Source organism: Pantherophis guttatus, chromosome 1 (genome assembly GCF_059756535.1).
Source record: "Pantherophis guttatus breed Tessera chromosome 1, ASM5975653v1, whole genome shotgun sequence".
In the NCBI taxonomy this organism is placed as follows: Eukaryota; Metazoa; Chordata; class Lepidosauria; order Squamata; family Colubridae; genus Pantherophis; species Pantherophis guttatus.
In genome coordinates, this window is record NC_142063.1 from 170,546,309 (window position 1) to 170,573,123 (window position 26,815).

A 26,815-nucleotide genomic window follows, 5' to 3' on the forward strand; every position below is an offset into this window, starting at 1 on the left:
ATACCAGTGGTGGGTTGCCCTCGGTTCGGACCAGTTCGCAAGAACCGCTAGTAAAACCGGCGGGAGGCCCCGCCCACCACCCCAGATGTCGTCATCAGTGATCTGTGCATGCGCAGAAGTGATCCCGTTGCAAACCGGTAGTAAAGGTAAGTAGAACTCACCCCTGATACATACATACAACATACATACAGCCATGTAAATTGAGGTGGAAACTGGTGAAGATATCCCCCTTGTGAGGATGATGGATCTAACCCAATAGCTCATAAGACACAAGTATATCTTCTTTTAATTTCTTTATTGCAGGCCTGAACTAGTCCTAGGCCCATTCAGTTGATAACCACTGACCTTTGTCTCTCTCTTACAGGTGCACATCTGGAACTGCTGGATGGCCTCATGGTGGGACCTCTTATACCCAGGGGGAGGAGTCAGAGGTAAGGTGGAATGATGGGATATGTGGTTATGTTAACCCTTGCAGGACTATGAGGGGATGTGATACGAATGGGTTAGACATTTAACTTGACAAAACCCCCTCTAAATGTCTAACTGATGGCAGGTACATGATATTCACATACATACATGTTACATACATAAAATTATTTGGTTTACATATAGACACATATTTTTGACGTGAGGTATGCCTGTTGTTTGTGAGGTAAAGGTTTGGTAAGTATATCTGCTGTTTGCTCTTCAGTGTCACAGTGTATGGCCTTAATAAAACCAATCTCTGAGAATTGTCTAACATTTTTACACTTAATGTCGATGTGCCTTGATCTCTGTCCCACGGCATCAGCCTTTGATATTTCTATGGCTGCTTTATTATCCTCATGGATAATTATTGGGTATGATGGTTCAGTCCAAATATCACTGAGTAAGTCATCAAACCATATTAGGTTATTTGCGGCTTTAGACAAGCAGACAAATTCTGCCTCGGTGGTAGAGATGGCTACTAGTTTTTGCTTCCCTGTGTACCAATGTATAGGGCTGTTGTTGAGGAAAAGTACGTACCCAGAAGTGCTTTTCCTACTTTTGATATCTCCCGCCCAGTCAGCGTCTGTATAACAGGTTAACTTTGGTTTCATGGATAGGTCTGGTTCAAGGTATAAGTGGGCATTAATACTGCATTTTAGGTACCTGAGTAACCTTTTGATGGCATCCCAGTGTAGAGTTGTAGGCTTACTTACGTGTCTAGATAGTAGGTTGACAGCTAAAGCGATGTCTGGTCTTGTACAGTAGTGACCCTATGGTAGACCTGTACAGTTTGTTGTCAATGAAGGGTTCAGCTTCATTGTACATATTTTTTAGAAAATCTGGTTGCATGGGGGTCTCACTGGGTTTTGCCTCTGACATATTACATTTTGATAATAGCTCTATGATTTTTTCTTTTTGCGAGAGTCGGAAACTTTTGTCAGTTTTGGTCACTTGGACCCCTAAGTGTTTGTCTGTTTTCCCTAGTGATTTTAATGAAAAATGATTCCCTAATTCAGCGGCAAACTTGTCACATTTGGTTTTTTGCTTTCCTATGTATCATCCACATAGACAAGGAAGCCTTCAAATGATTCTTTTTCTCTCTTTATGAAGAAGCATTTATCCGCTGAAGTGGCGGTGAAGCCCATAGAGTTGAGGGTTTTGGCTAGACAATCGTACCACCTTTTGCCTGACTGCTTGAGTCCATATAAACTTTTATTCAGAAGCCACATGTTGTTTTTTCCTTCATTGTATCCTGGTGGGGCCATGACGTAAATTTCCTTATCCAATTCTGCATGAAGATATGCAGTTTGCACATCGAATTGAAATACTTCTAGTCCCAGGATGGTGGCTATTACTAGGGCACTCTTGACACTCTCAGCCCTGACCGTGGGCGAGTAGGTGTCTGTGTAGTCCTCTGGGTGCTTCTGGGCAAAGCCTTGTGCGACTAGCCTTGCTTTGTACAATACTTTATTGTTTTCTAGCATCTTGACCTTGAACACCCACTTGGTCCCTATTGGTTTTTTGTTTTCTGGTACTTGAGCTGGTGAGTATACTCGCAGGTTCCTAAGACTCTCCATTTCTCTTTCTATGGCTTGTTTCCATTTTTCTTTCTCTTCCTGGGGAAGGTCGAGTATCTCTTCATAGGAACCTGGTGTGATATTGCCTGTATGTATAGACATGACGTAATCCTCAAGTCTCTTTGGTATTTTGTTTCTATTCGTTCTGATTGGTCTGTCAGGAGGCGTGTCTGTTTCATGCAGGTACTAGGCTTCTTTGTTAGTGAGGCTAACTAAGTTCAAAGTGGGATGCCCTTCCTTCCATTCCTCGGCCCTTAGTTCGTGGTGTTTGGGCCTGTGTGTTTTGGTTTCTTTTTCTTTTTCAGTGGTTGGTTCCTCATCCTTTTGTTTATGTGAGTGCGTATCCCTGCCAAGAGAAATGTCGTTGGAATGAAGCCTTGACCAATTTGAATGTTCATGAAAGTCCGCAGATCTAGACACAATAAACTTGTTATTGCAATCCACGAACCTGAAACCTTTTGTTCCTGGTTCATACCCCATGATGTTGTGGCTCTGTTACCTGAGCCTGTGTCATCGGCAGGAGAGGACTCCGAGAGTGAAGGAGAGGAGTTGGCAAGGCCTCCCTCTCCAGGACCCTCCTCTCTGGCAATGCCTTCGGTGTCCGCTGAAGGGCAAGTGATAGGGCAGGGGCCAAGCACATCCATGCAGCCACAGGTGGACAGTGATGAGGGAAATGAGTCTTGGCTGGATCCTCGGCAGCATCGCAGAGATAAGCGCACACAACAGAAGAAAAGGCGTGCCAGAGATTAAGCTCTGTGGGGTGTGAGTCACTGGACCACACCCCACAGGGTATAAAAGGGGGTGAGGTGGCCATTCAGACTCTGTGACGGACAAAACTAACTACTATCGAGTCACATTGCATCTTTGGAAACAACATTATCGGCCTTGGATTTATTTTACGAACTGGACAATTCTTGACTGTGTGTATTTTGTTTTATGAGTAAAGTTCTTGGCAAGCAGCTACTGGATTGCTGCCAAGCTTCTTATCGGAAGAATTGGTTGTCTGCCAGTTTATTTAACCCCGGGCTGTCTGTTTGTGTGCATGTGTGTGTGAGACGGGGACAGAACACATGAATCTTAGTCTTTTGGATATCTTTTCTCCTTTCTTTCTTAATTGTCTGGGGATATGAACGTCCGCTGGGACACCAAATATATGCAGGTGAGGTAGGTTAGGTTTTCTCTTATACATTATCTCATATGGGGTTTTATTAATTGAACTTGACCACAATCTGTTCAGTGTATAGTTGGAGTAATGCAATGCCTCTGACCAGAATGATTGGCTCATCCCTGCGTCTTCTAGGACACATCTCACCATTGTTTGGAGCACGCCGTTTTTATGTTCTACGACTCCATTTTGAAAGGGGGAAAAAGGTGAAGAAGTGAAATGCAATATGCCCCTTTCCCTTAACCATTTTGTAAAGTCTCTGGCCATGAATTCTGTACCTCGGTCAGTCATTATCTGCTTGATTTTGGTGCCATGTTGTAGTTCCACTTTTCTATAGAATTCTTTGAATTTTTGGAATGTTTCATTTTTATGTCTGAGTGAATATACATAACCATATCTACTATAATTGTCCACAATGGTTAGAAAAAATCTTTTTCTATGCCTAATGGATGGCTTCAATGGCCCCACTAGGTCCATGTGTACTAGTTGAAAGGTAGAGTCAGTAGTCAGAGCTCTGATTTCTTGGGCCTCGCTTTGACCTTAATTTTTGAGCACTTACAAGTGGAACACTCTAAATAATTCTCACAATCTTTTACTTTTAAACCCTCGGTACATTCCAACATTTTCTTAACAACTGGGAAACTGATATGCCCTAGCCTTCTATGGAGAAGGTGGGCACAATTATCATGGCTGGGCTTTCCCATAGATACCGTGTTTTTACCTGGTGACATACAATTGGTTTCCCTCTGGTGTATCCCTCCTGTTTCTGTGTTTCCCTTTTTCTCATTGACAATGCTTATGTTTACACTCCCTTTGTTACTCTCGTTAGGTGTAAAGTAAGGTAGACCGTCGTGTATGGTTACCTTCCCAACCTTTTTCCCTTGATTGGATAAGTAAACTCTGCCTTCTTTGAACATTATTTAGGTGTTTGTGTCTATTGTAAGTTTTGTGGTGGCTAGCACGTTATGGGATATTTCTGGCATATATAACACCCCTTCTATTTCTCCTATTCCTGGGATATGCACACTTCCCTTTCCTATTACCTTGGAATGCTCTGGTTGGCCACTCTGATCTCAAAATCTGTCTCTATGAGGGAAATGAATAAATTTGAGTTATGTGTGGTGTGGTTAGTGGCTCCTGAGTTTAAGAGCCACATGTTCTCGCTTATTTTTTGTTTGGAGTTTGGCTTCCCATATCTGAAACCGTACATGGACCCTGGGTTACTGTCCCTGAAACTGTCCCTACACTCACTGTTTCGTCTGGGGTTGGGAGACCACCCACACCCTTGTTCCCTAAAGGGCCTGCGGTCTGGTGATTGTCTCCCTCTGCGATCATTGTATCCCCTGTCCTTATTGTTTCTGGGGCAATCCCTTTTTAAATGGTTCTTGGAACTGCAAGAAAAACATTCTGGAGTACCCTTTGCCCTATCCTGGAACTCAACCCTCTTGGTAGGTCTTGGATCTCTCCTGGATAGATGGTGGTTCCTCCTTAGGTTATCTTCTGCAATTAGGCGATTGGTGAGTGTGTCTAAGGATAAGTGTTCTAGACTGAGACTGTCTAGCTGTGTCACAAAGTTGTCCCAGCTACTGTCTAAGGAGTTTATGACTATGCTCATCATACTCTCTTCGGTGATTGCTTCCCCCCTTTGCATTAATTCAGCCCTGGTACCATTAAGCTTCAACAGGTGCTCGCTCATGGGAACCCCTGGCCTGAGCCTGGCAGAGTGAAAATCCCTGGATATCTTTGTAGTGGTGGCTCTACTTCTACTGTAAAACAGGCTATAAAGTTTTTGCATGACCTCGTGTACCGTCATGTGATTACTTATGCTTGGATACATAGTGGGTGAGATGCTGGTTAACAATATACAAAAAACCCTGTGATGGATACAGTCAATTTCAATTTCAATTTCAATTTCAATTTCTGTGTATTTCGCTGTGCCCTCAAGACCCTGCTGTTCCGCCAAGCTGGGCTATCAATGTAATGATTTTTAAATTGGGTTTTAAATTTTGGGGTTTTAAATCTGAGCCAAAATTATGTAATAATTTTAATTATTTTTTAACTGATGTTTGTCTTTGTGTTTTTAATAGGCTGTACACCGCCCTGAGTCCTTCGGGAGAAGGGCGGTATAGAAATTTATTTATTTATTTATTTATTTATTTATTTATTTATTTATTTATTTATTTATTTATTTATTTATTTATTTATTTAAATGTCCAAGGTTTCTGGGGTGGTTTTGAAATTAGAAAAAGTATGTTTTCTTTCATAAATATTATTTGCAGTTGCTGACTCCATTCTAAAAGATTTCTCCCATCTACCTGTAGTTTAGGAAAGTTAACAGGTAATGTTCCAGAATTATTTGAGTAATTACTTACTGAGGGCAGCTGTCCATGGTCCTGGATGTGAGTGAATTCACAATATGGTAATGGGATGCTTGAGCTTAAAAAAACTGCTAGTCACTTTTTTTTCTTCTTTCCCTACAGGTGAAGACTTAGCATGCGCAAAGCTCATTACCAAGAGCCTTGGTAGTACAGTGGTCTAAAGCACCCTGTTATTAAGACCAGCTGCCTACAATTACTGCAGGTTCGAATCTCACCAGGCTCAAGGTTGACTCAGCCTTCCATCCTTTCTAAGGTAGGTAAATTGAGGACCCAATTGTGGGGGCAATAAGCTGACTTTGTATAAATATACAAAAGGATGAAGGCTATTGCTTAGTACATTGTAAGCCGCCCTGAGTCTCCGGAGAAGGGCGGCATATAAATCAAATTAAAAAAAAAATTCGCACTGGAAGTTGTCGGGTGAGGAGCTCGCGGCCGTGGCTCCTAGGCCTAGGCCCAGGCCTGCCAGGGGGAGGTTGGACTCACCCCTGGCGCATCTGGACTCCACGCTGGGCGTTGGAAACTGTTGCTGGGCAGCTGGATCCCCGGCGAACATTGGTAGAAGGCGCGGGGGCATTGCGGTCGTTGACCGAGGACTTCCAAAGTCCGGTGGCTCGGCGGCGGCGGCGGCAGCAGGTCTCGATCCACAGATGCTGGTCCCTGGGTGAGCAGAGAAGCCCGGAGGAGGTCGTAGAGTAGGTAAGTAGCTGGCTTGGTTTTCTTCCCTCAGGTCTCGTGCCGGTAGTAGGAGGGGTGGTGAGTTCGAGTCCTGCCGTGGGGTCAATCTGTAGGCAGTCGATGTCCTGTGCTTGTCGCGGAAGTGTGTTGCTTTTCTGGGGAGTGACAGGGTCGGTGCTTCGGTGCCGATGGTCACTCTGATGTCCCTCTGGCTTTCGGAAGTTTCTTTGCGGCTTGTGGCTGGTGCGGGAGGCTTGAACGTGGAGCCAAACGCTGCCGCTAGAGTCTCGATGGTTCTCTCTATCTCGAACTCGGTAGGCGAGCTCCTGTTGCTTTGGATTCGTTCCTCACAGTTGTCTTCGGGATGTTCCCCGTTTGTTTTGGGGCTCTGGCTGTTTTGCGCCATTGAGTTTGAATCCCAGCTCCCCATTGGTTGTTGGCCATTCCAAGATGGCTGCCGGGAAAAGGGCGCAAAAATGGATTTGGCTAGGTCTGGGTCGTCCGACTGGGCTGGCCTGTCCCTTACCGGAGTGTTGGTTCCTTGAATCAGCTCTGGGGCCTCGATCGCTGCTCCATGGCTCCCAAGGAGGCTTTGGACGTTCATGATGAGGTTTTCTTCACTGGTAGGCGTCTCCATTAACATCAGTATTGATAGCCTTAGTTCATCCCCTCTCTGCGATGCTTCCTGTTCGCGATAGATTGCTTTCTCTTGTTGTCTTTCGTTCCTGGGCAGTGAGTTCAGGTCGCCATCCTGCTCACTCTCAGTCGGTGTGGCTCTTGCTGTGGCACCTCCGGGTGTCAGTTGTGCAGCCATTTGTCTAGTGAGAGCTCTTGTGTTTATTCTGTTCTTCTTTTCAGAATAAACAGCTGGTTCAGTCATTATTCAGAGTTATGGGTAACCATCCTCTGCTACCAATCTGTGAGGATGATGGATCTAACCCAATAGCTCATAAGACACAAGTATATCTTCTTTTAATTTCTTTATTGCTGGCCTGAACTAGTCCTAGGTCCATTCAGTTGATAACCACTGACCTTTGTCTCTCTCTTACAGGTGCACATCTGGAACTGCTGGATGGCCTCGTGGTGGGACCTCTTATACCCAGGGGGAGGAGTAAGGTGGAATGATGGGATATGTGGTTATGTTAACCCTTGCAGGACTATGAGGGGATGTGATATGAATGGGTTAGACATTTAACTTGACACCCCTCCTCCTGAGTTAGATAATTGAAGATGAAATTACACATATTAAAAATCCCACATCCCAGAAGGCCACAGATGAGAGGTCTAAGATTTGAAATTAAGACATATGGGTGGTGCTCAAGTTGAGGAAGACAGTTATTGAAAATACCCAAAGTTCAATTTTATAGTAGGGGTCTAAATAAACATTACATACCAGCTGAATATAACTTTATCCCACAATTTTTGTTTTAATTCCAACTGCTAGCTAAAGTATGATTTTAAGCAGAACAACAGAGTTAAGGAGGAGTTACGTGACACTTTTTTTCTTTGCTAGTTTCCAAATCAAGTCTCTTTCTTTCTTGTTCCCCTATCCAGGGAAATTTGAGAAGACCTGGACAAGAAAGTCAATAAAAAAGTATCAATTTAAAGATAAATTAAGAGAGTACTATGAGTGTTAAATATGTAAATGGGGAGTGAAGCCTGGAGCAGCTGTCACCAACTGGTGGTCCGCGGACCACTGGTGGTCCATGAGAAAATTTTGGTGGTCCACAGAGAAATCGTTGCATTTCTCTCATGGAGCCCAGCCAAGGTTTCCTATGCCACTCGCACTTCAGCGCTTTGACTCCCAGAGACAGGATGGGGTCCTTCAGGCAGTTAGTTTGGCCACCTGTTAGCAGAGAGAAGCAGCCGGAGTCCATCCTGGCTTTGCTGTCCATTGCAGATGCTAGAGCAGCCCCCTGCAAACTCTTGTCTCTCAAAGAGCACTCGCTGAAGAGGCATGGGAAACTTCGACCGGGCTCCTCGAGAGGCGAGAATTTGAAGGGGCTGATCTAGCGTCTGCAATGGACAGCAAAGCCAGGGTTGACTCCAGCTGCTTCCCTCTGGTGTAGTGCTTCCTGGATGTGGTTTACCACTCTGAGCCCCAAGTGCCCCCCCATCAGTCCTTCACAGCACTTCCCCTCCAGCCGGCAGGTCGAGCCCAGTGCCGGCTCTCGTATGCCAAGCTGAGCTCTTTGTCTACTTCAAGCCATCCCCCATCAGGGGGACCCCACAAAACCCTCACCACCCCTTCCATCCTTCTGCCCCCAGCCTTTTGGATGAGGTGGAAATACTGGATCTTCAGAGGTTGGGTAGCTACGGCCGGGAAGAAAAGGAAGAAGAGCAGCAGCAGTTCCAGGAGGAGGAGGAGGAACCCCCCCTCCTCCTGGAGATATCTTTGAGGTATCTTTGCTTGACTTTTCCGTACAAAGCTGGCTTTTTCCCCTTCTTTCCCTGTGGCTCATTCTGGGGGAAAAAAAAAGACCCCTTCCTCTTTTTGTATCCAGCTGGTGCTTTCCAAAGCTGGCTTTTCCAGTGTTAGCTGCCCAAATCCCCTTTGATTGTGATTTTTAAAAATTATTATTTACATCGACCGTCCCTTTCCGGACATCACCGGGCTTTAAAGACCTCTCTTTGTATTAGATTGGTGGATAAATCCCAGGCATGAATATGCCTATGTATTTAAAATGGGAATGAACAGAAATTCTTAAAAGAAATTTAGCATGAAGCGGGGGAACTGAGATTTGTTAGCTTTGGTTTCTTTGCTGCATTGCCTTGATTATGTTGTGCAAAAAATAATAATGGTGCACCGGTTAAGATTCTAAGTTGATGCTGATTAAATTTAAAATAGGACATTCATGAACAGTGTACTGTAATGTAGGGAAGAAATGATAAAATGGAAAAAAGCTGAAGTGCTTCCTGGATGTGGTTTACCACTCTGAGCCCCAAACGGCAGGAGACAAAGGCTGCCTTGGTGCCACCAGCTGGCACAAATATACCATGGTGAAGGCGGAATGCTGATGCCATGCAAATACAAGTAGCATTTCACTCCTGGACCTTCCAGCCATCGCCACCGCCACTTCAGCTGCCCCCCCCACCTCTGTAACAGCACCATTATCTCATTCAGGCCAGCAAGGACTGTGCTCCTTTTCACATGTTGCACCACCTGCAAAGTTGCACATTGCACGTCCCACCCCCTACGGTGGAGATTTTCAGCCCCACCATGGCCTAGTCCCATATTCCAGAGCTGTGGTAGTCACAGGACTAGCTCTTTGGTCATCCCGGAGCAGTCCTCCACCTGGGTGCACTGGCCTGCCAGGCAGCAGGCGGGTAATTAAAGTGATGTCAGTGGCCAGGCTGCTGGACAGTCCCTTTAAAAGAGGGCACTGCAGAATAGCCGGCAGAATAGCTTTCCCTTTTTTTCTTCACCCAACATCATCAAGGCATGTGATCCTGTCCACCATTAAAAACATATTTCCAAGCAGTCTCCATGTTTACAGTGTCTTTTTCCTCACTTGGAACTGAACTCAGATGGACATTTCTTCCAACAGTACAAAATAGTAGTAATAATCAAAATACTAGCCCCTAAGTAGACCTTTTGAAAATTTAACAACGTTTAATTACAACATTTTCAGCTATAATTGATCAAAGTTGATCAGTTTTATCAGAATAAGCTTGCCAATTTTTAAAGTGCTGCATACCATCATGAGATTTTAAGCAATGCCATGGGTGTAAAAAAATTATATTTATTCATAGCAGTAGAGAACACTCTAGCTTCAAAAATGGCTTGGAAGAAATGTCTCAGGCCTCCTGAAATTACAGCCTCTCTTTGCTATTCTACAAGAGTAGCTAGCCTGAGGTTTTTCAGGATTGTTTATGAATCTGAGGAAATGAGTTTCATTAAGTTTAAAGAATGGAATCATTAATACAGGTGTTAGGGTTCTAATGGGAAGGCTGAAAAAAAATGGGTTACTTTAATAACTAGCAGAGAATACTTACATATGGTCTGAAGCACTTCTTCTAAATGTAACCATTCCTTGACAATAAAATCACAAAAGAAGCATCATGAATGATGTCACAATGACAGCTCTGCCTTTTGTTTTCGCATCCCAACATTGCAAGAAAAAATATAAGGGGCAGAGTTTGCATTCCGAAGTCCTATTACCCATTTTGTCACCTGCATATTGGATGCCTGTTTCATTTTGGAAGCCGTATGGCATAATCCTATTCAGCAGACGCAGAAAAAACAATCATACTGTTGTGCAGGTACAGTTCCATGGTATCCACTCTCCAGGACTTCTTGTTAGATCAAGTCATTTAAGTCTTTTAAAAACATAGCTTTTGATCCCCCCATCTTTCAGAAGGAATTCTATCTTTAAATTAGAAATTATTTCTTTATCTCTTGAGCCAGTTCCTCTCAAAATCTCTCTGCGTCTTTGTGAGCACTTTCTCTCTCTTTTTTCTTTTGTTCTTTTATTTGAAATTAAGCAGAGTCAGTCTAGGATGTGGCTCAACTGCTTTTTGGATCTTTTGAATTCATCATTGTTTCAACCTCCCTGCTGTATCTAGCTATTTAAGTAGCTATTTGAATAGAGAATTAGATTTGTTCTGAGGCTGGCTCAGAACTGCATTACAGTCTCTCCTAAGTACTGCAAGAATCTGTAGAGAATTATATTGCTTGGGTATCTGCATCCTTTGGGTAATCGTTTCCCTTTCTTCAAATCAATTTTTCTGCCACATTCTGCTAAACAGCCTCAACAGTCTCCAAAATGGTGTAGTTTCTTAATATCCCTTTTGGGGAACTTGTCCCAAAATTACTCCAATTTTCTTGCTCCTTAGAAGTTCTCCAAGATGATGGACACCTACCTTTCCACAAGAAGTTTTAATTTAATTGTTTAAATGATGTCAGGGAATCTCTTAGTGGTGGATGCTGTTGCAGAAGGCAGATATAGTGACAGAGAAAGCTTGTGTTGTAACAACAATTAGATGCTATTTCTTAATAGATGGGATGTGAAATGTACCCACTCTGCTCAATCTGAGGGGAACAACATAAATAATGGGGGAAAGATGATCCCTCAGATAAATGGACTACAGTATTTATAGTAGGTGGCAACAAACAGGTTGAATTACAACTGAAAATTCATTGCAGCTCGCATAGCAGAAGTTACATGGGCATACCAAAGCACACTCACAACTGCTCACACATCTGCATTTGGACCAGCTGCAGCTGTCAAATGGTCTTTAAGAACAGTCTGCTTTGTATGCAATATTTTACATTTGGGGGAGACTATGGGTGTGTAACTCTGAAAAAATACTTCTAGCCCAGGAAATGATGCAATTGGTGCATCAGACAAATCTGTGCAAAAACCTTTCTGTTTGTAATAGCTGCCACCAACATTTCAAGTAGCAGCAGTCAATCTAGGAAGATTTATGAATTTCATGCCAGTTTTGTCTGGAAAAAATTGATTCTATTCAGAAATAAAAACAAGAAATATCTGGCACCGGAAGAATCATAGCTACTTGGTCTTTTAAGAGGCAAGACAAGACTTATTGCGTCCTATAAAGACTCCAGGCATTAGGATAAGACTTCAGCAGCATCATTTGGTTGACCAAGGGTTGAACTATACAACTATTATTGGCATACTAATGACACCTGATTCTGTGTCATGGGAAGACTTTTCCCTGCAGATTCAGATAGATGTTAAACAGGAATTCTGATAGTGTTGAACACCATGCTGCCCTATAATAAGAGGCTTCAGACTTTATTTCCCCCACTCCCAAACAATGATTGGAGCCAGAAAGAGAAATACCACAGCACTGTGCCTTTGATCTCAGTCCCTTTGTAGTTGATCCAGAAGGATAATATAATCAGTGTTATCAAAAGCTGTTGAGAGATCAAAGACCACCAGCTGGACTGCTCTGTCCAAATTCTGCCACAACTCCAGCTCTGCCATAAGTCCTGTGCAGTAAATTCATCTCCATGCTATGGCTTGACTTGAAATTTGACTGAAATGGGTCCAAATAATCTGATTTTCCAAGGTCTATTGGAACTCCAATATAGATAGATAGATAGATGATAGATAGATAGATAGATAGATAGATAGATAGATAGATAGATAGATAGATAGATAGATAGATGATAGGCCTAGGCCAGTAGTAGGTTTCAAATCCCATCGCTACCGGTTTGCTCGTGGGCATGCGTGTGCAATGCTTCTACGCATGCGCAGAGACATCTGGGTAGGTGGGTGGAGCCTCCCACCGCCGCTGCTACCAGTTCGCCTGATCTGGGGCAAACCGGTAGCAACCTACCACTGGCATAGGTATATACTGTATATTATTTCACTAGCTTTAATTAGATGTATCATCAATGTTTTAGTTTCTTTTTACATATCTTACAAACTATTAAAAGTAGAGTTTTTTTACAACAGTGGGATATAAAACAATAAAGAAATGAAATGTGTCATTCAGTAATCTGAATTCATTGGGAATGATCACTTCTTGATAAAACAAGAGAATATTGTTTAGGAATGAATGGGTGCAGAATGAATGAGGATTGAATAAAGAAGTGAGAGATCAATGCAAAAGAAGTACAATGCAAAAGAAGGTTATTTGGACACTGAAAATGAATGAGGTTCAAATATTTAAAATAAATATAGAAAGACAAAGTAAATGGTTTGGGAGGAAGTGGAAGATCAAGGAAGTTCTGATTAGATAGATTTGATATGAGAATTTTGAATAGTAAAAGGCAGTGTATGACACCAAGTATTGATATGTTGGGTGCAAAGATAGTTCATTCAGATAGGAAAGTGTATTGAATATTGTTGTTGTAAGCCAGATTCTGCTATATTTCTTTTCTTCTTTTTATCTCTTATCTCTATTTCTTTGGTTCAAAGAACAATAATTTCTTTGGTTTATTCCTTTTTTCATTTTGTATATTGTTAAATTATTTAAAAAAGTTACATAGTTAATGTGAACTGTTAATTTCCCAAATTAAACACATTAGAATTTCTTGTATTTCTGTTCTTTCCTCTTTACTTCTATATGCCTTACATATTTCAAGAAAATTGAAGGTAGTGATAATTGGATTAATTCACAAGGAGGCTTCAAATTACAACCAAAGGAGAGGATCATTAAAGAACCTAAGCAGAATTGACAACGAGAAATTTAGTAGATGAGCAACTATACCCGCTGACCTATTTTCAGTTTTCCTTGCTATTGCAGAAAGGGATATGAGATTTGTTTAAAAAAAAAGGGGGGGGGGTTTCAGGAGAACTATCTCTGGCAAACGCACCATGTCTCCCACTGAAGCCTTATCCATAGAGTCCTTGGAGACTGACTGGGACAAGAAGTTAAAGCCCAGATAGCAAGCATAGAAGTGACTCCTGAGTGTCTAAATCCAGAGGCCAACAGCAATTCTGGGTCAAAAGAAGGCTGAAGGACACAAATGTTCAAGACTGAGGAGAGTGATTGATTCACAAATCACTATGGCTCTTGAGTAGACCATTAGTCTTAATTGGGTCAATGCAGTCCATCTGGTTTAGGGCGTGAGCTTGAAGCCTATGATACAAAAAGTGGTTTGTGGAGATGAACAAGTACTGAAAAAAATTGTCTTGACTTTGTGTAGTCTGATTATCAGCTGCCAGAAAACTTGCCTCATTTCCTATGACTGAGTATTTATACTTAGACCTGGTTTGTATTTGGACCTTATTTTTTCCTAAACTTTCTTGTATGAAGAACTCATCTGCTCACTTTAAGATGTTGATAGGCCTTGTTTCCATTGCACTGCAAACCAATTCTCTTTGATATAAAGGAAACTTGGTAACTCTCGGGGAAAAAAAGGTTAACATTGCTATCATGATAGGTAACTTCCTGTTTTACCCCAAGAAAAACAAATTTTGAAATGTTCTGGAAGAGATAACAAGAGCTGCTTATAGAAATCCATGGAAATTTTCTATTTATTGAAGTATATCAAAAAGAGCAAGGAATAGGTTTCTGTTCTTTCTAAAGGTAAAGGTAAAGGTTTTTCCTGTCCAGTTGTGTGTGACTCTAGGGGTTGGTGCTCATCTCAGTTTCTTAGCCAAGAGAGCCAGAGTTGTCTGAAGATGCTTCCGTGGTCATATGGCCAGCATGATTATATGGTTGGAGCTCACTCTGCTGCACTGTGCTGAGGTCTTTTTTGCTGTTTCAAGTCTTAAATATTGTATAAAACTAAAATAATATTTTATGGATTTCCAAACAAATATAGCAAAAAACCCATTAAATGTTGAAACGAATGAATAAAGTCAAAATAATTTGCAGACCACTGACCTCTAATTATTAGGACTAGTGTCTGACACCCTAGTCCTTAATGTTTCCTCTTTCAGCCCAGCCTCTATTTTCTAACTACAGCATTATCATGAAGAAAAGGTTCAGCATAACAAATATTGTCATCAGCTTGATTTCTGTTTGCTCAGATTAAACTGAAACTAGTTTCAGATTCTGATTCATTGAAACAAACTGAGACAGGAAAAGGACTATCATTTCAGCGAAATAAGCAAGAACTGAACTGGGGAAATCCAACGCTTCAGACAGATCACACCTTTCACGATGACATATAAATTCCATATTTCTACATGTGGAATTTAAACCAAGAACAGTAATTTTTAACAAAAACAGTGATCTTTTCTACTACTGAGAACCTAAAAAGAGAGAGAAGCACCATCTTTTTTTCCAGTATAAAACTTTGCTCCTCTTTTTTTTTTTTTTTGCTTTTAATTTATATGCCATCCTTCTCCGGAGACTCAGGGCGGCTTACAATGCGTTAAGCAATAGCCTTCATACTTTTGTATATTTATACAAAGTCAGTTTATTGCCCCCACAATCTGGGTCCTCATTTCACCTACCTTTGAAAGGATGGAAGGCTGAGTCAACCTTGAGCCTGGTGAGATTTGAACTTGCAGTAATTGCAAGCAGCAGATGTTAATAACAGTGTTTTACTCCACTGTACTACAGGCTCCTTGACAATACAAAACATTAATTTCAGCATCTAGGTTCGTGAATATGAAAATAGGCATTGTGGCTTTCTGCCTTTTGTGTTGCTGCTTTGAAGCTTTGCATGGTAAGTGATACTGCAGATTCTGTTGACAGAAATTTCCTTTGGTTGTGATTTTATTGAGTTTAAAGACTGTATAAGAAATGTTTAGAAGCAGTGACCCTGAAGCTACGGCAAAGAACAGGCATTTGTACTATGAAAAATTGAATCATTCTCTAGCTATAGGACCATATTTAACGGTTGATATTTCTTATGTGCCATTATTTAGTTTACTAAAACTGTATCCACTAGTATATAGTATAGTAATGTCTTTGAACAGAGTTATAATAATCATTTTAACTTTATTATAAAAATTATACTATAAACAACTCCAGAAAATGATTGCCAAAATTGTCAGGTGTATTTTAACAAGACACAAACTTTTCTCAGTTGGAATTCCTTGTCTATGGAAGGCCAATGTCCAGTACAAGATTTCTAGTATATTGTTTACTTGGTTTTTAAGCTGCTCACTATTTTCTGTTTCCAACATTGTGCTTATATCATATAAAGTTGGTTTATATTACTTTATATCTATTTTTCACTCCCGGATCATTCTGAAGTATTCTAGTTACATGTGTGAAGGACCAACATCACACCATTTTACATAGAATATCTAATTCAAAATCTCATTGAATTCACTGAGACTTACCCCCAGGTGAATATATTTTGGAGTACTGCTTTAATTTACTTAGATTATATTTTAATAATGATGGCTGTCCAAGAAATACACCCTTTGTATTATCTCATGGTGCTTCAAAACAATCAGTGTGGAAGTCAGGAGTTGGCACTGTATGATGTGCTGCATGTGAATAGAATGATGTTGCCTTCTGACCTACATGATAGACTCTAATTTTGCTTCATGGAATACCACCATTTATCCCCCCAAATAGAGTGATGAAGGATCATTGAAGGTTGGCCAGCTGTATAACTGTGGCAACCTATTGGCATGATTTACTTTATACCATTAAATAACATAAATAACATAGGAACATAGGTGAGAAAATAAGCAGACCAATCATTGTTTGTACAGAAATTAGAACCAAGCAAAGAAAGGAGATGAGGACATCTTGTCACCTAACTATAAAGGAAGCATTTAGCACCTCTTTTCTCACCTCCAAACCTTGCATATGAAAGAAATGCCTCCACTAATTCATGTTTATTTGCAGCAAGCTGGTAGTCTCCCAAGGAGGTTGTGCAAGAGCGCATCATGCTTTTTTAGATGTGGTGAAATTGCACTTCTCAGAATTCCCAATTTGCATAGCCATATACTGACTTGGAATGCTGGGGGTTGCAGTTCACACAGAATGGGAGAATGACCCCTGTGGGCAGGCTCATGAAGTGGCCTTAGGATTGTGATAGTTCTGCTACTTCACTTAGGTTCATTTCTGTGAAGTCTTAGAAATTAATAAGAAACCACATCTTTATTTATTATATTATTTCTATATTACTATTAGCATTTTAGATTTTTTTGTATTATACTTTAAATTATTCACTCTTGGAAATTGCTGAATAGATTGAGTCATTCCATTTATACACAATATTATTATGTCCAAACCCCTTTGAGGGGTCAAGCATTGTTTCACTGTGGTAGGCACCTTTTTTCGGTCACTGATTCATTTCTATAACAGTGGCAATAATTATAAAAATAATTAATTGGAACCAATGCTTAAGGTTTTGTAATTTCTTTGGGATTTCTTTGGGAAACACAAAATGGCCTTTTATCATTCACTTATGCTTTAGCATTATAGTTATGAATCCAATAGATCCAATATTCTGCTTTTAATCAAATCTATTAAAAGATAAGGGTAAGATAGCTGAGGTAAGTAAGAGAAAAAAAATAGTATGAAAGAGTTAAGATTCATGTATCAGCTGAATAGTGGCTAGAGTAGGGGTGAAATCCAGCAGGTTCTGACAGGTTCTGGAGAACTGGTAGCGGAAATTTTGAGCAGTTTGGAGAACTGGCAAATACCACCTCTGGCTGGCCCCAGAGTGGGATGGGAATGGAGATTTTGCAGTATCCTTCCCCTGGAATGGGGTGGGAATGGAGATTTTGCAGTATCCTTTCCCTGCCATGCTCACCAAGACACACCATGCCCAGCAAGTCACACCCACAGAACCAGTAGTAAAAAAATTTGGATTTCACCACTGGGCTAGAATATCCAATTTCAGCAGTTATTGCTTTCTAATCTTGCTGTAGTCAAGTTATTCCCATTTGCTCTTGAGTTGTACCCTGGTACTTTCTCTATGTTACCTACAACTTCCTTGCATTCCTAAACTTTGAGAGGGAAATTGGGATAACTGTGTTCATTTCCATGCCTCTTTCATTTGGCCTTGCTAGTTTCACCAAGGTTTTCTCCATAGCAGAAGTCTATATTACATTCTGGGTATAACTCTAGGTACATATTGTAGGACTCGATTTATACAAGCAGAATATACTGCAGGTAAACTTTTTTATCTGCAGTATAAAAGACCTTTAAAAAATTCTCTTACTGCAGCTCCTTCATTGGCAACATGCCTTGCATGCATTTGTGCTTTTAGGTCATCATTCCTAACCACAACAATGCCACAATGATAATATCATGACACATAACCCACTCTTTTATACTTGCATTGCAGTATCTTGCAATGTTACCAGAGGTGGGTTGCTGCCGGTTTGGACCGGTTCACCTGTACCGATAGTTCCGACCACCGGCTGGGCCTGCCCACTTGCCCCGGTACTATCCCGTCCTATATATCTCACTCTCTGGCTCGCCCGCCCCGCCCACGCAGCCCAGCTGATTTCCGCGCCTTGCCTGCTCTATTCACCGTGGCTGCCAGAGAAGGTGTACTGGAAGCTGCACACATGAAATCGCTGTGTGTTTGAAGCCTCACACAAGCATGAAGGTGCATATGTACACACTCACATTTTCGGTTCTGCACTAGGCGAACCGGTTGTTAAATTGTTTGAAGCCCATTCTGGACGTTGCATGCCCTTTCTTGACTTCTCTGCACAATGTGTTTTAATTCTGATCATAATATACGCATCCTTGGCTGCAATCAAAACTTTGCAAATATTATTTACATTCACAACCTTAACAGAATTTATAACATAAATAATGTTCAAAGAATTCATGATATGCAAAATTATAGGGGTACTTTGCAATGATTGATAATTTACTTAAACTAATGTATTGTTAATTTCTACTATGCAATTCAAATGTTTATGTACATTGGTTTTTTTAATCTTAAAAATGATTAAGTGGCATTGATATATTATTTTTAGGTGTTGACCAGTGTCCATCCATTTCATCCTGCACTACATCTTGCACAGGTATGACTTATTATATTTTAATGATATTAATTAAGGACATTATATCCAAATGAGTGTGACAAGCAAGAATTAACAACTGAGATCTGCGATTCCACATATATGTAAGTGCTATATGAGTCAATATGATTTAAACTCTATGTCCAAGGGACTGAAACATCAAACTTAATCCAGTATATGGTTAGCTGCTATTGAGTTGTGATTAATGTTTCAGGTCTGTTAATAAATGAACATCATAAAAATATTTCTCTTGGTGTCTTGAGATAACATATCATTTCACCTGTCTTTTTCACCAGCCCTAGGAGAAGTTGATTTGTGATCTGCTTTTGATATTGATTTTGACTAGTCTATGTTTCGAGGGTTGTGTAACATCTGTGTTGTCTCCCTGAAATGGGTGGGAGGTTTTTTAGTTTCTCTAAAATCATTATTTTGCTGCTGTTTAAATTTGAATTTACTATATTGTTGTATGCCACCTAATGTTTCAGTACCTGAGGCAGCTCGTTCATTATTTTTAAAAGAAATATAATGAAAAGTAACAAATTGCTTACCTGTATTGGTATTTTAATGGGCCCTGTTCATGTAATGGCTTTTTTTCCGCTGTTACTTGCTTAAATATTGTGATGTCATGGATTTGCAAGGCTATCTTGGACAAGTCAGCTGCAGGCTTGTGAAAACTAATCGCAAATGCTGGAATTCTAAAGAAAACATATCAACTTATTTTTGAAGAAGATCAAAAGCACAAAAACTATCAGCAAACTGGGATAAAATCTGACAATCAGTTCGGCCATTTTGGAGACATAGAAAAATGTTTGCAAAACAAGGATCCTGTATTGGCTTGAATGAGCTCACACAAATTAATGCAATTGATCGCATCAATTATAAGATGTTTATACTACATCATTATATAGATAATATAGATAATAATGGGATTAAATAATATATGTGACAGGATATTTAGAAAAAGCCTTAGTCCATTTCCTTCTTTTACCTTATGTTTTTCCTCTACATATTTCTTTGTTAACAAAGCAGACAACTGCTAACTTCCCATGGCAATGTTTACTTTTGCTTGTTAACCGTTTCTTTCTTTCTACAGATACTATCACCAACCATTCTCAGCGCAAAGATGAATTTCCAAGAGAAAATTTTACATTGAATTGTCCTTTGCCCAGGAATGTGAAAGGTTTCTATATGAAGCTGTATAAGGGCCAGAGCAATCAAGAAGTCTGTTCTCTTTATGTAGACAATGGTAAAAACAACTCTGAAAGAACAAATGAATCCTGTGAACCAATCTATTCAGATGACAAGGTATCATTCACTCTCAGAAATTTAAAAAGCAAGCATAGTGATACTTATATCTGTTGCCTAGAAGTTCTTACTCCAGTCTATCGTTGTTGCAAATCGAATGAAAAGCATCTCTATGTTCAAGGTAAGTTATCATTGTTTTTGAGAACACAATTAAATAAATCTAACAAAGTATGATTTGGCAGAACAATTCCTTTTGTCAAATAATTCTTACTTGTCAGACTGTTTCACCTTATTTTAGAGAAAGCATTTTTCTTCTTTCATCTCCTTTGGAAGGAAGGTACACTGAATTCTGGGGAAATGCCAGCAGCTCTTCTCAACTGGCAACAATAGCCTTTCTAAAAAGAGGCACGTAATATAAATGTGTAAAGGAATAATACTCATGACATCATCATTTAGGAGAAGTCTAAGTTCCACCAATCCCATTAGGTCCATGTATTGAGAGCCGTTGCTTCATCATTATTCCACACATGCCCTCACTTCCACCCAAATAAAATTGAAAGCAGTTTTTAGTGTCTCAGGACTGCTAGTGATTGAACAGTAATAAGATAGAAAACACAGCTGGAGCATAGTGCTCAAGGAGCAGAGTTCTTTTTCTCTGGCTCTAAGGTCTTCACAAATACATATGTATCCATTGATGACCTGCATATTTAAATATATACCCACAATTATAGATTCATAGATTCTCCCATCCACCAATATTTTGATATGCAATGTTTTAACACAGAAGTCATTTACCATGCTCACTGGTAGTCCCTATGGGAAGGTAATCAAGGGCGTGATCCTCACCAGGCCAGATTCTACTCCTGGATTAACAGAACGGCTGGCTAGACTTTCCTTGCAGCTAATGGATTCTGCTTCTATTCTAGTTATTTTCTGATGGCCATATTTGAAACTGATTTTTTTTCAAAAAATTGAAAGATGGTAAACGTAATTTTAATTGCAGTTTTATTGCATTGTAATAGAACTAAGGGATGTGGTGGCTCAGTGGCTAAGAAGCTGAGCTTGTCGATCAAAAGGTTGGCAGTTCAGTGGTTCGAATCCCTAGTGTCGTGTAACGGGGTGAGCTCCCGTTACTTGTCCCAGCTTCTGCCAATTTAGCAGTTCGAAAGCACATAAAAAATGCAAGTAGAAAAATAGGAACCACCTTTGGTGGGAAGGTAATAGTGTTCCATGCGCCTTTGGCATTTAGTCATGCCGGCCACATGACCATGGAGACATCTTTGGACAGTGCTGGCTCTTCGGCTTTGCAACGGAGATGAGCACCGCTCCCTAGAGTCAGGAACAACTAGCACATATGTGCAAGGGGAACCTTTACTTTTACCTAATAGAAGTATGTTATTATTATTATAAGATTATAGCTACCAGATGGCTGTAAAGTAGCATATAAATGGAAGGTATGGAATCAGAGATAGGTTTCAGCAGGTTCTGGCCAGTTCTCAAGAACCAGTAGTGGAAATTTTGAGTAGTCCGGAGAACCGGTAGTAAAAATTCTGACTGGCCCTGCCCCCATCTATTCTCTGCCTCCCAAGTCCCAGCTGATCGGAAGAAAATGGGGATTTTGCAGTAACCTTCCCCTAGAGTGGGGAGGGAATGGAGATTTTACAGTATCCTTCCCCTGGAGTGGGGTGGGAATGGAGATTTTACAGTATCCTTCCCCTGCCACATCCACCAAGCCGCGCCCGCCACGCCATGCCCACCAAGCCACACCCACAGAACCAGTAGTAAAAAAATTTGAAACTCACCACTGTATGGAATGCCTTCTTTGAGGAGTGCCACATGCCACAGAGTATTTATAGATCATACTCCTTATCTAAAAAAAACACCCTCTTATTTTTTTAAATGGAATTTTTCCCATTAAAAATAAAAAGCTTGTTTCTTATAGATATATAATTATAAAGATATTCATCATATAGAGAATGTTTCTACACATTAAGCAATATAGAAAAAGATAAAAGAGCTATTTTATGTATTTATTTTATCAAGTCCAGGTCTGAAAACCTTTACATATCTATAAGATGTGTATGGAGCAGGGAAATTTCATCCTTTGTATCTTTTTCTGTCATTAAAATTCTTTCTAGGAAAGACCGCTATTGATAAAGTTCTTATTTTTGGATGAGGATAATGATTTCTATTGGAGATAAATTGGAAGACTTTCCTGAAGCCATGGAACCCAAAGGAAAATGAAAGATTGCTGACAGAGAGTGTAAAGTGCTGCATGTGAATCTCTAAAGAGACACTTAACTAACCACTTTAAAAAAAAAAAAAGTCAAGTTATGCACACCTAAATCTAGATTAAATGGTATCATGGTAATCATTTTGGTCCAGGTATTGAATGATCAACTCAGCCAGTTAAGGGGAGCAGCCTTGTTTTGGACAAGGAACAAAGTGAGCCAGGCAAATCCCTCTTCAACCATGAAAGATCTTTGGTGATTTGGGACCAGTCACACTCTCAGCCAGGATTATTGACAGGTCACTTCTAAGGAGGGGATTCTATATATTCTGAGCTGCTCAACAAAAAGCAGGAAAGATATCCAATAAGAAAGAAATCCAATCCAAAATACACTGCTGAAGATGGAAGAGTAGCAGACCAGTGATTCTTCTAGTCAAACTTCATTTCTGAGTCACAAGAATAGGATGGTTGGCAGCTTGGTTAATTTCTCTTGGCTTCATCCCTACCCTTTCCCTGTGTCTATAATCATATGTCAAGAGGTATTTATGGACACTGCTGATCACCAGCCAGTTCAAAAAGAAAATTGGCCAAGTTTTTGGGCTATACTACACAATTCACAATGGTGGCTATTAGTCCCAAGTCTTAATTATAAACACCAATTTGATTCTTTCCCAGATTCAGAAAAATCTTGCTGGCTATCGGAACTTACATCATGGATACTTATTGGGCTCGTAGTTTTTTTATTTGTTGCCTGCATCTTTTCTTCAATATGGTGTTTTAGAAGTGTGGTAAGTGATTTCCACAGCCTTCTTCAAGTCCAGTTTCTGCCAAAGATATAGTAACAGAGTTTCCATTTTGTGAGATTCAGTGGCATACAGTGTCAGCATGTGGACTGGAAATCACTTTGATGAATAAATCTAAGCATTTATTTACTATTGGAATTCAGTCACAAGTGATAGCAGTTTACTTTTAATTTGCATAAGATGGAGCTGTTTATTGATTTAGTGGCCTGAAGTTTTAGAACTAGGGCGAAGGGAGAAAGAATGCTGTGAACATCAGCAAAAATATCCAAGAAAGCAATTCCTCTGATTGCTGGCTGCAAAAGAATTGATAAATAATAGTGGGTGCAGCCAAGCTCTGAAGTCACTTGGAAAGCATCCAGCAGAAAGTGAACAGGGGTGATAATCCTTTTATTTTTATTTTTTACCCTGAATTTGCCATTATTTCACTTTTTCATAGTTTTGGTCATTTCAAAAGAAAAGAAAAGAGTTAAGATCATTCATCAAAATTATTAATCAGAATCCACACCATCTCCTTTTTGTTCCCAGGCTTGCCAATGTGCCAAGAGTTATGACAACAACACTGAATACATGTCCATGGCAGCAGTAAAACCTAGATGAAAATGCAGTATCCAGAAATAATACGTAAAGTGGGTTCCATGAAGCAGTGGGGTCAAAGCTGACCTTGGACTTAATTTACTTTCAAGGGGTTGGTTTCTTTCCTTGCTTATCTCTTCTTCCTGAACAGCCAGCTTTGGCTTCATCAGAAAAGCTTCTAAAGCAAGAAACTACTTTGAATGATTGCAGAGGAGCAACCCAGCACAAGGCCTCCATGCTATCAGGATTCTTCTCCACGTGTTAATTTTGCATTCCTCCTTAATGCCGGTTAGGACTGTCTTGTCCCACTGTTATTTCTGTTATGAATCAAAGACTCAAGGATTAATGGAAATCTGGAATATTATATCGGGACAATGCTTTTTTAAAAAATTAAAATAATTTTATAACATTCAGAGTTTGGGTTTTCTGTATGAATTCCTCGATAAGCCAGGAAGCATAAAATGTGAGAAATGTCCACCCTTTTCCAATGCTGAGTTTTGGCCTCAAACTTTTCTGCGGACACTGGGCTGGAAGAAAGTAGAACAGGTTACTGTTGTGTTCATCTTAGCTTTTCTTTATAAATTAAACACCTGAAATATATTTTTCAGTCATGAATGGTTGTAACTTCATTAAAATTGAAATATTGCTTTTAGTCAGATTTTTTTATTTCTTTGATTTTGCTTTAACCAACAACTAAGAGAACCTGCTTCAATGAAGTACGCAATAGAATAGCTGCAATAGTTTTCAGTGCATACATGAATGAATAAAATGCATTTGTTGCCTACATTTTTGCAAATAATTAAAAAATGAATATGAATTTCCCTTTTCAGCCTGTTAACCAGCAGTAGACTTATTTTTTATTATGCAGCTTCATGAAAACTAATAAACTTAGTTGTAGTAGATAACTTGCATTCAATGAAGAAAAGTTTGGGGCCAAACTTGAGGATGGAATCCCTGTGCAAGTTTTTTATCTTGTGATGGTCCAATCTGTAACTCAGATAGTAGAAATTTGGCAAATTTCTTTCTAACCTTTTTTTCTCTTCTCTATACTTTAATTATTTTTATTCAACATATTTCATCATTTTATATCACATTTACAATTTTTCAGCGTTTCAGCATCGCTAATACTCATATATACATAACATACATAACATTCTTTAGTCTTCCTTTAACTATATGCATTATCTTTAAATTTTAGTATTTCTTTCAAGCTATCTTCATATTTAATCTTTACATCTGTTCTCTAGCCATTTGTACTACATTTCCCAGACTAAATAATATTTTGTTTCCCCTCTTTCTTTTAATTTCAATGTTAACCTGTCCATCTCAGTGCAATCTAACACCTTTTTAATCACCATTCTCTCAGAGGTCCTGTTTCTAGCTTTGTGCATATGAAATTCTGGCCGCTGTGTTACATGTAATATGATATATTGAATTTTCTTACTATGGTTTCCTCTTATTATCCCTAATAGGAATATTTCTGGTTTTAACTCAATTCGTTGATTCATAATTTCTTCTAACCATTTTCTTCTTCTAATCCAATATTTCCTGGCTTCTGAACATGACCACCATATATGGTATATGTTACCTTGATTATGTTTACACTTCCAGCATTCCACAGATAGATTTGGAAACATTTTGACCAGTCTAGCCGGAGGTAAATGCCAACGGTAAAATATTTTATATAGGTTTTCTTTACAGGCTGCCGACAATGTTAGTTTATATTTTTTTCCCCACAATTCTTTGCCCAGGCTATCATGGTTTCTTTGACAGTTTCTTCCTCCATCTTAAGTCTCAGTAAATAGTTATATGTTTTGGATATCATTTTTTCCTCCGTCCCCTGTATTATTTTATCAAGCTCTTGTTGCTCCTTGTAGAAACCATATTCTTTTAAATCTTTTTTGTATCTTGCCTGAATTTGTATCTTTCTAACTTTTTGTATTATGAGAAAAATGACAGACAAAACCTGGGTACACAACAAAAGTTTATATTAAAGCATATGACAGACCAGTTCACCAATTCATTGTTTGTTTATCTGATATTATAAGTTATATATTACCTTGCTATAACCTGTATTGGAAGTTTGAAATTAACTTCCAATAGTATGAAATGTAAACTAATAAATGGTATTGAGAGTCAGTTTGATCTATGTGTTGAAGGTCCTGGAATAAAAACTGGGAGACTAGGAGTTCTAATCCCATTTTAGGTATAAAGCCAGCTGGGTGACCTTGGTCCAGACACTTTGTCTCAGCCCTAAGAAGGAGGCAACAACAAACCAATTCTGAAATCTTGCCAAGAAAACTGCAGGGACTTGTCCAGGCAGTTTTCAGAAGTTCAGACTGAGTCAGAGGCAAACAAACAAACAAAGAAATAAATAGTATTGTATCATATATTTAAAAAGCAGAGATGCAGCTCTCCAATAAAGTTATGAAAAAAAACTTTGTCTAAAGGAATTGTGGTTAAGATTTTACTTCTGTATATAGATTTCCTGGCTGATTCTACCCTGCTGCGCTTTTTTAAGCTGGTGAGACTATAGTTGTAGGAGAACTAGCAAGAGAAGCAAAATATATTAACAGGGTTGTGGTTTTAAAAATAAACTAACTGCATGGCAGTTGCAATTCCTTCAGAATTTTTTAAAAGCACAGTATTTGACAGTGATCATATGCAATCAATTTTTTCAAAATTCCCTCCCTGTACTGTTGAATCCTTTTTCTCTTATCTAAATAGAGAAAAAACTAAAAAGGAAAAAGAAATTTAATAATTTACTGCCCACTAATCCTTTTCCTCCTGAGAACTGAAGAAATTAATCCTTGGCTGCCCCAGTTACTCTGCATCCTCCTGTTTCTTTATTCCCACTGCTCTGCCTTGCCCATCGTCCTCTGGGGGGATTTAAAAGAAATGCTGTGTCTCCAAGTGCAGGCAATGGCTGCTTCGGTGGATGATCTTCCCAGAAAGCTAAAACATCTCATATTTGAAATACACTTTACATGGCGATATATTGGAGCTGAAGAATAATGAGAAAACAAACAAACAGGGGAAAATGATGTATTAAGAGAAAACAGTGGCAGAATAACAAGCTGAAGCGTTGTAGCCTATTGGCTGCCGGCCCCTCTGGCAGCTGAATCAGATAAGGAGGCGGCGTAAGAGTCAGGGCGGGCATCAAGGCATTCTGAGAGCTCTGAGGGGCCAGCTTGGCTGGGTGGGCGTGGCCAACTTGATTGGTCTCACCCTTAGGAAATTTCTCCTTAGTCCAACTCACAATAAAATAGCACAATAAAATAGCACCGTTCCAATATTTAGAATAGAATAGAATAGAATAACAGAGTT

At 39.7% G+C, this 26,815-nt stretch overlaps 1 protein-coding gene across 3 annotated transcripts; it reads left to right on the top strand.

Moving 5' to 3' along the window:
• Nucleotides 1-368: 368 nt before the first annotated feature.
• On the top strand, nt 369-25,627 carry LOC117675021 (inducible T-cell costimulator-like). 3 transcript variants are annotated; one of them, XM_034433313.3, is made up of 5 exons: nt 369-431; nt 18,593-18,640; nt 19,731-20,063; nt 22,788-22,900; nt 23,441-25,627. In XM_034433313.3, the coding sequence occupies exons 1-5, from the start codon at nt 386-388 to the stop codon at nt 23,510-23,512; spliced, it is 612 nt and encodes a 203-aa protein (XP_034289204.2). In that variant the 5' UTR covers nt 369-385; the 3' UTR covers nt 23,513-25,627. The 3 variants fall into 3 exon arrangements, with proteins under 3 accessions (XP_034289204.2, XP_087738263.1, XP_034289196.2); XM_087882137.1 differs by lacking the exon at nt 369-431 and adding an exon at nt 10,480-10,526; XM_034433305.3 differs by lacking the exon at nt 369-431 and adding an exon at nt 14,801-15,357.
• Nucleotides 25,628-26,815: the final 1,188 nt, after the last annotated feature.